This window comes from Heptranchias perlo, chromosome 31 (assembly GCF_035084215.1).
Source record: "Heptranchias perlo isolate sHepPer1 chromosome 31, sHepPer1.hap1, whole genome shotgun sequence".
Lineage (NCBI taxonomy): Eukaryota > Metazoa > Chordata > Chondrichthyes > Hexanchiformes > Hexanchidae > Heptranchias > Heptranchias perlo.
This window is the reverse complement of record NC_090355.1, coordinates 24,170,980-24,183,236: the sequence shown is the minus strand read 5'-3', so window position 1 is coordinate 24,183,236 and position 12,257 is coordinate 24,170,980. Positions and strand designations below refer to the sequence as shown.

The following is a 12,257-nucleotide window of genomic DNA, read 5'->3' as shown; positions in this document are numbered from 1 at the left end:
TCCAGCACATACTTTGTTGAAAACCTACATAAAATAACTTGAAAACAAACAAGAACTGTTACTGGTCTTTCCAAAACCAAACAAAACATACAGAAGTATTTCTCTCTCAATTTCTTCTCTGCATATGCCTGCTCTGGTTGCTGGCTTCTTGTGCACTCAGCTCTGCTCGCTGCTGTTGTCTGATTTCTACATAACTTTCAAGTTAATCATGTATTCTATACACATACATAGCCCCAGGAAACATTCAAAATCAGTGCACTGCACGATTCCAATGTAACAGCAATAACTGTTCCTCCACCACCATAATTACACACCACGGTGATGTGCCGCAATTGTTTGACCTACACAGGCGTCAAAATTCATTCAACTTTTTTTTTTAAAAGGAGTGCCTCATGACCTTGAGATTTTTTGTTACCAAATAGTGGGTGTGTAAGAACCTCCAAATCAAACTACTGAGAAATCCATACTACAACAACAACTTGCATTTACATAGCGCCTTTAATGTAGTAAAACGTCCCTTCACAGCAGCATTATCAAACAAAATTTGTTACTGAGCCACATAGGGAGATATTAGGACAGGTGACCAAAAGCTTGGTCAAAGAGGTAGGTTTTAAGGAGCATCTTAAAGTAGGAGAGAGAAGTAGAGAGGCGGAGAGGTTTAGGGAGGGAACTCCAGAGTTTCTGATTGCCTGATATGGACTCTTTTCACACTAGGATACACCCCACTTACCTGAGTATTATAAACATACAAAAAGAAAGGTGAGAAAAGGCCATGGGACCCATCAATGCCCAACCTATTCATTAGATGGTACATTCCCGTGCACCACCCTCCAGCCTCTAATGTTAACTGCTGGACGACGTAAAAACCAAAGGAAAAAAAAACTATGGCCAATTTCAGGAAAAACCGTAGGAAATTCCTCCCTGACTCCTTCGGGGCAAATCAAATAAGCTCCAGGAGATAACAGTTACTCATGGATGCATCGCTAGATATGTTTAAACTAACCCTCTATCTTCCCTCCAAATTTGTCCCTATTTCCTTCAGAATATAGGACCAGAAATGATCAGCTCTTTTCGAAAGCTTAGGCTTTGGGCCTTCCCGTCCCGCCACAAAATGTGCGCAGAATGTTCAGAATGGTGCGCTGATGCTGCTGCTTTGAGCAAAGTTCCATGGCCCAGCACAACATGGGGTCTGAGACACTGAGCATAGAGGCACGGCCACTACCTGCTGTACCAAAAGCAAGGACCGCACTGAGCAGACGCAGCAGTTCTCTCATATCTCTTCTTTCTTCCTTTATCCTCCTTTTGGCTGAATTTCCTTCTGCTTTGAGGAATTAATTTTATCCACTTGCTCCTTTTACCTCAATGGATTTTCTGAAGAATCCTAATCATTTTTTGCTGCAGCTACCAAAATCCCATTTCCACCAGGCTTGGATGGGACCTTGCCCCTATCGCTGGCACGTTACCCATTAGGTAATCCTCCATTTTGCTTCCTTTCTTTTCATCTTGGGCACGTTTGATTGTGTCATTAAAACAGCTGCGCCATCACTTTTCGCCCTGGTTACAGAGCCTTTCCTTCGATTCACACCCACGCATTTGTACTTAAGTGTGATTCTTCAGCACTGTGCAAAATTAACATTGCTGACAGTTTGAGTGTTACAGCTGTGTGTGAAGTGCCATCAGCAGGTGACACTGCACAAAGGACTACAGCAGGGCCAAGGCTAACACTGTCGCTCAATTGCCACGGCTGTCAACACGTGGAGATGGAAGATGCGGGTGTGAAGGCTTAGCTGCACTCCTGGAGCTCAGACACGTGGACTGCGATGGCAGGAGTCAGTAAAAACAAGTCACATCTGAGAAATTTTAGTCGCACGTGAAACTATGTTTCATATTGCCTGCAGTCACCAGCCTGCTTTCATTAACTGGTGCAGCTGGCAAAAACAAACAATATGTGGACTTGTTTTGAATTCAGAAGATTCTGTTTCCTGGAAAAATAAACCCAGAAAGTGATTTTTCAGTATGAGCCACGTTTCAAACGTGACCTCACTGCTTATTATTCTGTTAAAAATCAACAGAAAATATCAACACATGTCCACGCGAAAGGACATTGTGTTCTGATGAAAGGTCTTCGACCTGAAACGTTAACTCTGTTTCTTTCTCCACAGATGTTGCCTGACTTGCTGAGTATTTCCAGCATTTTCAGTTTTTAGTCCTCAGGAAAGTATCAATCCCAATATGACCATGGATTGTGTATGCAGATTAGTTTGGACTGATTAACATGCTGGCCTCCATATTTGACTACTGAACACTAATGCCCTTTGCAGCTTTGGTATAAATCTAACTCGCACATCTGGAACACTGCTATTAGTCCCAATACCGTATTCATGTTTCACTCTTTTAAAGCTCGCCAATTTAGCACAGAGACTGAGGGGGTGATTTTAAACCCCAAGAACGGGTGGGTTGGGGGTGGGTGGGAGTTGAAAATAGTTGTTTTTTTGGGTCGCGACCACAACCCGGCTTTATTTCCAGGTTTAACGTCGGCGCAGAAAAGTACAGGCTTCCCACTGGGAATGCCAAGTCCAAAGATTTTGCGGGTTGCGACCCAAAAAAACAACTATTTTCAACTCCCACCCGCCCCCAACCCACCCATTCTTGGGGTTTAAAATCACCCCCTCAATGTAGTCAGAATGTGTCATGCTAGCATATAATAGGGATGCTTTCCACTCTTACCCGAATGTGCTGTATTTAATTTCAGTAAAAGGCGAAAGAACTGGTTGATGCATGTTAAAGAACAACCCGTCTCCCATATCGGAATTCCGACTACCCCTCACCTGGAGAGTGAGCAAAAGTGTGAAGAATATTCGAGACGTGGACTGAGTGAGTGAGGTAAAGAGCAAGAATTAAGGAAAGGGGAGACAAAGGCAAGGTAACAGGGGGGTGTAAGATTTTACTGCAACCGTCAATCCTACTGAATGCGGGTTTTTGAGGGTTTAAGTTAACCATACAAAGGACTTGACTGTATCGGAATAACATACTTATATGTGGGTGTGTTTGTATTGGATATTGTTTCAGTGAAATGTATCATGACATATATCCAGTGGATTATCACTGGTCAGACTAAATATCATGTTGTCATGCCAAACTTCAGAAATGGTGAGAAAACAGTTGTCCTGAGTGGGCTGTCATCACCTTGTGGACTGCCACGATTATTTTTTTGTTTATAATAATTTATTTTTAAAACATAGAATTTACAGCACAGAAACTCAGCGCAACTGGTCCATGCCTGTGTTAATCTCCACACAAGGCTCCGTCCTAATTACGTCATCTCACTCTATCAACATGTGATTACTGGGAAAGAAATAGGTCATGCCTAACAAAGTTGTTCAGAGTTTTTTGAGGAAGTCACCAGGGTAGTGGATGAAGGTGATCCAGTAAGACATTGTTCAGAAAGCCTTTGATAAGGTACCTCACATTAGGTTACTTCACAAGATACAATCTTGTGCTATCAGTAGAAATTTGAAACGTTGGATCAGGAATTGGCTCCAATCCCGCAACCAAGAAGTTGTAGTTAACGGATGTGGATCAGCCTGGAGACATGTTACTAGTGGTGTCCCCCAGGGATCGGCCCTAGGCCTGCTACTCTTCACAGTCTTTGTTAATGACCTGGACAGTGGTGTTGGGAGTGTGGTGAATAAATTTGCAGATGACACCAAAATCTGTGCAAGGGTTAAGACGGTAGAGGAGTGCAATCAAATCCAAAAAGATTTACTTGTGCTAGGGGAGTGGGCCACACATTGGCAAATGGTATTTAATTTAGATAAATGTAGTGTCATGCGTGCTGGTAGGATGAACACAGAATAGACGTATCATTTGCAGGGAACAATACTGAAAGAGAAAAAGATCTTGGTCTTATTGTGCACAGATCACTAAAGTTCATGACCAATGTAGAAAGACTGTAGCTGAAGCTAACAGGGTACTGGGTTGTATTAATAGAACCAGTCAATATATATCAAAGGACACCATTTTGACACTATACAGGTCGCTGGTCAGACTGCATCTAGAGTGCTGTGCCCAGTTTTAGTCCCCCCACATGATGGGTGATATAGTGGCCTTTGCAGCTCTGGACCTTTTCAATGATGATTCCTGGCTTAAAGAACCTCAGCTACTCAGACAGGCTCAAGGACTTTGGTCTATTTACTTTAGAGCAGCGTAGACTTAAAGACAACCTGATGGAGGTCTATAAAATAATTAAAGGACTGGCTAGCGTTCCTATTGATAGATTATTCCAGTTTGACAGGTTGGGGAGGACCAGGAGACACGAGTTTAAACTATGGAAGAGTGGGAATAGACTGGATGTTCGGTGGTTCTTCTTTCCCGGAGAATTGTGAGCCTCTGGAATATGTTACCGGCTGGTGTAGTGGGTGCTGACTCTCTGCCTTCAAGGGGGAGCTGGACTGGTTCCTGACTGGGGCAGAGATCGCATCATATAGAAGGTAAATGTCTTTATAGGTAACACTTGGTCCATGTGATCTACTGGACGGGTTTTGATCGCCTGAGGGGGGTCGGAGAGGAATTTTACAGAGTATTCCTTTTGGCCTTGAGTTTTTTCTCTATTTTTTTTACCTCTCCCAGGAGATTACGTGGGGGTGTGGGGGAGGGTGTGTGGGGGGAGGGGTGGGAGGGGGAAGAAGTATTTAGCCATGATGGTCTCCCATCATGGTGTGGGGCAGGCTTGATGGACCAGGTGGTCTTTTCCTGCCTGTCAATTTTATATGTTTGTAACATATCCTTCTATTCCTTTCTCCCTCATGTACTTATCTAGCTTCCCCTTAAATGCATCTATGCTATTTGCCTCAACCACTCCATGTGGGAGCAAGTTCCACATTCTCTGAGTGAAGAAGTTTCTCCTGAATTCCTTGTTGGATTTATTAGTGACTATCTTATATTTATGACCCTAGTTTTGGACTCCCCCACAAGTGGCAACATCTCCTACTATGTCTACCCAATCAAACTCTTTCATAACTTTAGAGCCCTCTATCAGGTCACTTCTCAGCCTTTTCTTTTCTGCAGAAAAGAACCCCAGAGTCAGACAGAGTTATCCCAGTATTCACTGCAGAGTGACAGCCCTCAATTAAATCTCCAGAGATGGATGCTGCCTCTTGCAATCTCATGCCCTCCAATAAGCTGAAAACACTGGTAAATCCCACAGCCAAGTAGCTGTGAAAGGGGAAAGAGAGGCAGAGTATTGAAGAACAGAGAAAAGTGCAAAAGAAAGAGATCAAGTGCCATTTGTTGTTGATGTGACAGAACAGCTTGACACTTGTAACAGTGCTTGTTCTTGGTCCAACTTGACACTTCAGGCTTTAATAATTACTTTGATAACAACGAATAAAAGGGGTTTGTTAACACTTGCACATTAAAGCCATGGCAAATTACACAGCTGAGTTAGATATCTGCCCATACTCCCAGAAGATGGCAGTGTTCAACTTTCCAAAATAGGCCCCGATATTTACGGGGTGCGGGGAAAGCCGAAAATGGCCCAAGAACCCGGAAAGGCCGGGGACGTAGAGGTCCTGCCGAACCTAGCGACAGGAGGCGCAGCCGGGGACCCCTCGAAAACGGTCCCCAGCAATTGGGAGGGGAGAGAGGCCGCTATCGGCGGGGGGGGGGGGGGGAGGCAGGCCGCGATCGGGGGGGGGGGGGGGGGTAGAGGGGGAGTCTGCGATCGGGGGGGGGAGAGGCCGTGATCGGGAGGGGGAGGGGGGCGGCGCGATCGGGAGGGGGGGGGGGGGGGAGGGAGGGAGGCCGCGATCAGGAGGGAGGCCGCGATCGGGAGGGGAGGGGGGAGGGAGGGCGCGATCGGGAGGGGAGGGGGGAGGGAGGGCGCGATCGGGAGGGGAGGGGGGAGGGAGGGCGCGATCGGGAGGGGAGGGGGGAGGGAGGGCGCGATCGGGAGGGGAGGGGGGAGGGAGGGCGCGATCGGGAGGGGAGGGGGGAGGGAGGGCGCGATCGGGAGGGGAGGGGGGAGGGAGGGCGCGATCGGGAGGGGAGGGGGGAGGGAGGGCGCGATCGGGAGGGGAGGGGGGAGGGAGGGCGCGATCGGGAGGGGAGGGGGGAGGGAGGGCGCGATCGGGAGGGGAGGGGGGAGGGAGGGCGCGATCGGGAGGGGAGGGGGGAGGGAGGGCGCGATCGGGAGGGGAGGGGGGAGGGGGGAGGGAGGGCGCGATCGGGAGTGCTGAAAAGGCACTTAACCTTGTGGAGCCGACAGCTCCCGCCTCACTTTCACTGCCGGCTTTCCCCGTGAAAGCCTGATTTAAATATGTTAATGAATTGTCCCGCCTCTCCATGGCAGGACACTCAGATGCCCCCATATCCACCGCCTTGGGACCCGTCCCCACATACTTAACTCTCTGAACACCCCCCCACCCCCGACCCTTTCTCGCCTGTTGTGGAGGGGGGGGGGGGGGGGGGGAGATAATATTGAGGCCATGGTTTGAGTAAGGTGGCCAGAGTCTCATCTGCCATTTTAAAAATGGAAAGTACGTTGAGAACCACAATAGCTCATAATAGTTGCCAGTGGTAACACTATTTAATCTGAAATGACCTCTGATTTCAAACATACAGCTGCTATTGAAAACAAAGAGCCAAATAATGTCCGAGCCACATTCCATCCCGTTCAGAAGAGAGGGAGCTTGATGAATAAAGGCCAGAGGTCAGTTTAAATTAAACTGAAACATACACAAATGCAAAACTGTTAAGAGTTTAAGTAGACCATCAAATATCACATCAAACAGTTTCAGAGTAAATTGTTGTTGGCAGAAATATCGCCATGTTTGTGGTTGGACTGCACTTTTTTCAGAAATGGACAAAATCCACATTTTTCTTCATTTGGTCGTGCTCTTTATTTTTCTGAAGTTTCATTGTTTATAGTGGAAAATGTACAATACAGTCAGGTCAGATACTGCAAGTTAGACAGAGTAAAAGCTCCCTCCACTCTGCCTCAGTCCCAAATCCCCCTCACTGGCCATTTCTCCATGTCCCACACCACCCGTCCCGTGGACCCTCTTGGCAATCTGGTGCCACGCAACTAAGGACAGTTTTGTGCTGTGGGTCCATGCCCACTGGGAACTGGTTTCAAACTGCTCAAGCTCATTTGACACAGGACCTGTACAGCCAGCAGAATAGACTTTCATCCCAGCAGCCATGACTGGACTGGAGCCCATGCCCCAGTGCCTAACTCACTACACTAGAGTCCCCTGAGTAATACGAGACAAGGTAACAAACGTGTCCAAAAGATAACAATCCCTTTAAGAGTTTATCATTCAGATCATACAATGGGGGCCCTAAACTTTCTCTAAAGACCATCACGTTGCTGACTGATATTTTCTCTCACTTCCCGTTAACATTAGTAGCAACAAGAGCTACAACCAGCAACGAGTGTTGTGTTTCAACTTGGTCCATCATATTTGTGAAACGTTTCTAAAATATTTCACATTTGTTGTTAGTTTAAAATTCAGAACCATTTATTCTGTGAGTTTTTCTGCCATCGTCTACTTTCAAATTCTGCATACGGAGCAGGAACCTGAAGGAAAATGCACATCATAGTCAAGTGCATCTGCTGTCCCTCACAGGATAGTAACTTCACTGTCTGCACAAAAAGGAGGCTCCAGCGGCTGGACAATCTAACTCAGTTTAAAATGGCTCTGACCAAAACAAAAACAAAGGTACAAAGAAGGAAGAGAATAACCTATGGAACTTTGTATCTTCTAGTGTAGATGGGGACAGAGGTACGTAGGTTAGCTCAGAGGGGTGGGGGCAGTTTATTAGCTCACTGGGGACGGAGATGCATAGACTAGCACAGAGAGGAGAGAGATACATAGACCAGCTCAGAGAGGAGAGAGATACATAGACCAGCTCAGAGAGGAGAGAGATACATAGACCAGCTCAGAGAGGAGAGAGATACATAGACCAGCTCAGAGAGGAGAGAGATACATAGACCAGCTCAGAGAGGAGAGAGATACATAGACCAGCTCAGAGAGGAGAGAGATACATAGACCAGCTCAGAGAGGAGAGAGATGCATAGACCAGCTCAGAGAGGAGAGAGATACATAGACCAGCTCAGAGAGGAGAGAGATACATAGAGCAGCTCAGAGAGGAGAGAGATACATAGACTAGCTCAGAGAGGAGAGATACATAGACTCGTATAGAGAGAAGAGAGATACATATACTAGCTCAGAGAGGAGAGAGATACATAGACCAGCTCAGAGAGGAGAGAGATACATAGACCAGCTCAGAGAGGAGAGAGATACATAGACCAGCTCAGAGAGGAGAGATACATAGACTCGTATAGAGAGAAGAGAGATACATAGACAAGCTCAGAGAGGAGAGAGATACATAGACCAGCTCAGAGAGGAGAGAGATACATAGACCAGCTCAGAGAGGAGAGAGATACATAGACCAGCTCAGAGAGGAGAGAGATACATAGACCAGCTCAGAGAGGAGAGAGATACATCGACGAGCTCAGAGAGGAGAGAGATACATCGACGAGCTCAGAGAGGAGAGAGATACATAGACGAGCTCAGAGAGGAGAGAGATACATAGACTAGCTCAGAGAGGAGAGAGATACATAGACTAGCTCAGAGAGGAGAGAGATACATAGACTAGCTCAGAGAGGAGAGAGATACATAGACTAGCTCAGAGAGGAGAGAGATACATAGACTAGCTCAGAGAGGAGAGAGATACATAGACTAGCTCAGAGCGGAGAGAGATACATAGACCAGCTCAGAGAGGAGAGAGATACATAGACTAGCTCAGAGAGGAGAGAGATACATAGACTAGCTCAGAGAGGAGAGAGATACATAGACTAGCTCAGAGAGGAGAGAGATACATAGACTAGCTCAGAGAGGAGAGAGATACATAGACTAGCTCAGAGAGGAGAGAGATACATAGACTAGCTCAGAGAGGAGAGAGATACATAGACTAGCTCAGAGAGGAGAGAGATACATAGACTAGCTCAGAGAGGAGAGAGATACATAGACTAGCTCAGAGAGGAGAGAGATACATAGACTAGCTCAGAGAGGAGAGAGATACATAGACTAGCTCAGAGAGGAGAGAGATACATAGACTAGCTCAGAGAGGAGAGAGATACATAGACTAGCTCAGAGAGGAGAGAGATACATAGACTAGCTCAGAGAGGAGAGAGATACATAGACTAGCTCAGAGAGGAGAGAGATACATAGACTAGCTCAGAGAGGAGAGAGATACATAGACCAGCTCAGAGAGGAGAGAGATACATAGACTAGCTCAGAGAGGAGAGAGATACATAGACTAGCTCAGAGAGGAGAGAGATACATAGACTAGCTCAGAGAGGAGAGAGATACATAGACTAGCTCAGAGAGGAGAGAGATACATAGACTAGCTCAGAGAGGAGAGAGATACATAGACTAGCTCAGAGAGGAGAGAGATACATAGACTAGCTCAGAGAGGAGAGAGATACATAGACTAGCTCAGAGAGGAGAGAGATACATAGACTAGCTCAGAGAGGAGAGAGATACATAGACTAGCTCAGAGAGGAGAGAGATACATAGACTAGCTCAGAGAGGAGAGAGATACATAGACTAGCTCAGAGCGGAGAGAGATACATAGACCAGCTCAGAGAGGAGAGAGATACATAGACTAGCTCAGAGAGGAGAGAGATACATAGACTAGCTCAGAGAGGAGAGAGATACATAGACTAGCTCAGAGAGGAGAGAGATACATAGACTAGCTCAGAGAGGAGAGAGATACATAGACTAGCTCAGAGAGGAAAGAGATACATAGACTAGCTCAGAGAGGAGAGAGATACATCGACGAGCTCAGAGAGGAGAGAGATACATAGACTAGCTCAGAGAGGAGAGAGATACATAGACTAGCTCAGAGAGGAAAGAGATACACAGACTAGCTCAGAGAGGAGAGAGATACATAGACTAGCTCAGAGAGGAGAGAGATACATAGACTAGCTCAGAGAGGAGAGAGATACATAGACTAGCTCAGAGAGGAGAGAGATACATAGACCAGCTCAGAGAGGAGAGAGATACATAGACTAGCTCAGAGAGGAGAGAGATACATAGACTAGCTCAGAGAGGAGAGAGATACATAGACTAGCTCAGAGAGGAGAGAGATACATAGACCAGCTCAGAGAGGAGAGAGATACATAGACCAGCTCAGAGAGGAGAGAGATACATAGACTAGCTCAGAGGGATCCTTGGACTAGCACAGAGGGAGGAAAGATCCATAGACTCGGTTAGAGGGAAGCGAGATACATAGACTCGGTTAGAAAGGTGGAGGCAGTTTATCAGGTCCACTTCCATTAAATGTATCTTAGAACACCTTGAGAAAAGCATTCGCTCAGACAGCTTTCAAGGAGCATATGGAGACGCCAGAGATGGCTCTCCGTTGCCTTCTGTTACTTCATTCACTTGTGCTTAACTAAACACCTCTGGAATGGGATAAAGTGACTGATCTAAGCTACCCTCAACGGGAGGAACAAAAATCAAAATATTGCAGATGTAGGAAGCCTGAAACAAAAGCAAAAAATGGTAGAAACATTCAGCAGGTCAGACAGCACCTGTGGAGAGAACGGACAAGGTAACGTTGCATGTGTGGACCCTACACCAGAAATGAGTTCTGATATTTTCTGTCTTTGCCTCAGTTGAAAGGAAGGTGCCTAACGAACCCAAAATGCCCCAATTCAGCAAGGACGCCTGTGACTTGAAAGATGCCTTCCTGTGGGGCACAGAAGGAAGTTCACCAACCAGTATGGAGCAATCACCTCATCTGTCTGGATCTTTCCTCTGGCCTCTCGTAAGTGTTACAGCCAATTTAATCCCAGTTAACACTAGTTTTACAGTGAGGATTTCTACCTCCTTTGAACTGGTTTGAGACTGTCCAAACTTATTTCCTTTAGAGCCCTTACAGCTGGCAGAGCAAGAAGAGATTTTATTCCATCAGTCTGGGACGAATTGAAATCCAGGTCCTAGAAATAAAAGGCCAGTCCATATTACGATTGATTACTGAATACATTTTTATATGTGTATTTACTTTTGTGTAGTGTAAAGAGTATTTTCAAACTACTTTTTTAAAAATCAAATGAAAATGGTCAGAGAGATTAGGGATTCTGAAGCAAAACCCAACGGCGATGAAAGAGAATGCAAAATGAATATAAACTGGTACAAGAATAAAGGATCGGGTGTTTTTGTTGGTTTTCTATCTACAAGAGATTTTTAAATCCATAACTGATATATAAATAAATGCATTTCTCATTATAAAAATATAAACCTTTGGGTTTTCTTTTTAAACAAAGAGCGCTCCTAATACTAACATTAAACTGATGGTGGGAACCACTTACATGTTTCCTCTCCGAGGCTCTCAGTGACTTTGCAGAGTAATACAGTAGAAGAGATCCAGAAAGTATGAGCCAGTAGCGAGTCCAGGATGACACCTGAAGGCAAACAGAAGGTTAAGTGACCGTTCAATGTTAAACCAAATTAAACTGCATTCCTAAATTAATAGTCACCGCGACCTCTGGTTACCAGTTATTCAGGCCTTAAGTCATGGATTGCCACATTTTAAACACTGAATGTCTTGCGGAGTGCACATCCTTTTTGCTGCCAACCTGCAGACACAGAATGCTTTTCTCTTTCTTAGCATTTCCAAACTTTGAGCATTTTGCAAAGTTTCTGCAAACTTCTGCCCCTGATGTTTTCTTCCAGTGTGGCCTCTGGAGGTCTGGTGTTTTCAGCTTGTGTACAATTACTGGGAAATTTATTGCTTTTATTACATTAAAAATCAATGAGAACAATCAGGTATAAATCGTTGCCATTCTGCATTGGTGATATGCAGAGATGTCAACTTTTAATGATTGAACTCAGTGAGACAGACTCTCCAAAACTTGCCAGGGGTCAGGGGCCCACCAGAGAGTGAAGCCGCCCGTGAGGCGGTCTGAGGTGTGAAGCCGCCCGTGGGGGTCCGGGGGGGTGAAGCCGCCCGTGGGGGTCCGGGGGGGTGAAGCCGCCCGTGGGGGTCCGGGGGGGTGAAGCCGCCCGTGGGGGTCCGGGGGGGTGAAGCCGCCCGTGGGGGGGCGTCCGGGGGGGTGAAGCCGCCCGTGGGGGGGGGGGGGGGGGGGGGGGAGTCCGGGGGGTGAAGCCGCCTGTGTGGGGGGGGTCCGGGGGGTGAAGCCGCCCATGGGGGGGGCAGTCCGGGGGGTGAAGCCGCCCGTGGTG

At 46.5% G+C, this 12,257-nt stretch overlaps 1 protein-coding gene across 3 annotated transcripts in view; it reads right to left on the bottom strand.

Annotated features, from left to right (window-relative positions):
• The window catches only part of ralgps1 (Ral GEF with PH domain and SH3 binding motif 1), a 540,533-nt gene that overhangs the window by 8,880 nt on the left and 519,396 nt on the right, over positions 1 to 12,257 (bottom strand). For all 3 annotated transcript variants that reach the window (XM_067969743.1, XM_067969745.1, XM_067969744.1), the window contains one exon: positions 11,384 to 11,476. In XM_067969743.1, the coding sequence (XP_067825844.1) occupies positions 11,384 to 11,476 (93 nt within the window). The remainder of the gene's footprint in view (positions 1 to 11,383; positions 11,477 to 12,257) is intronic.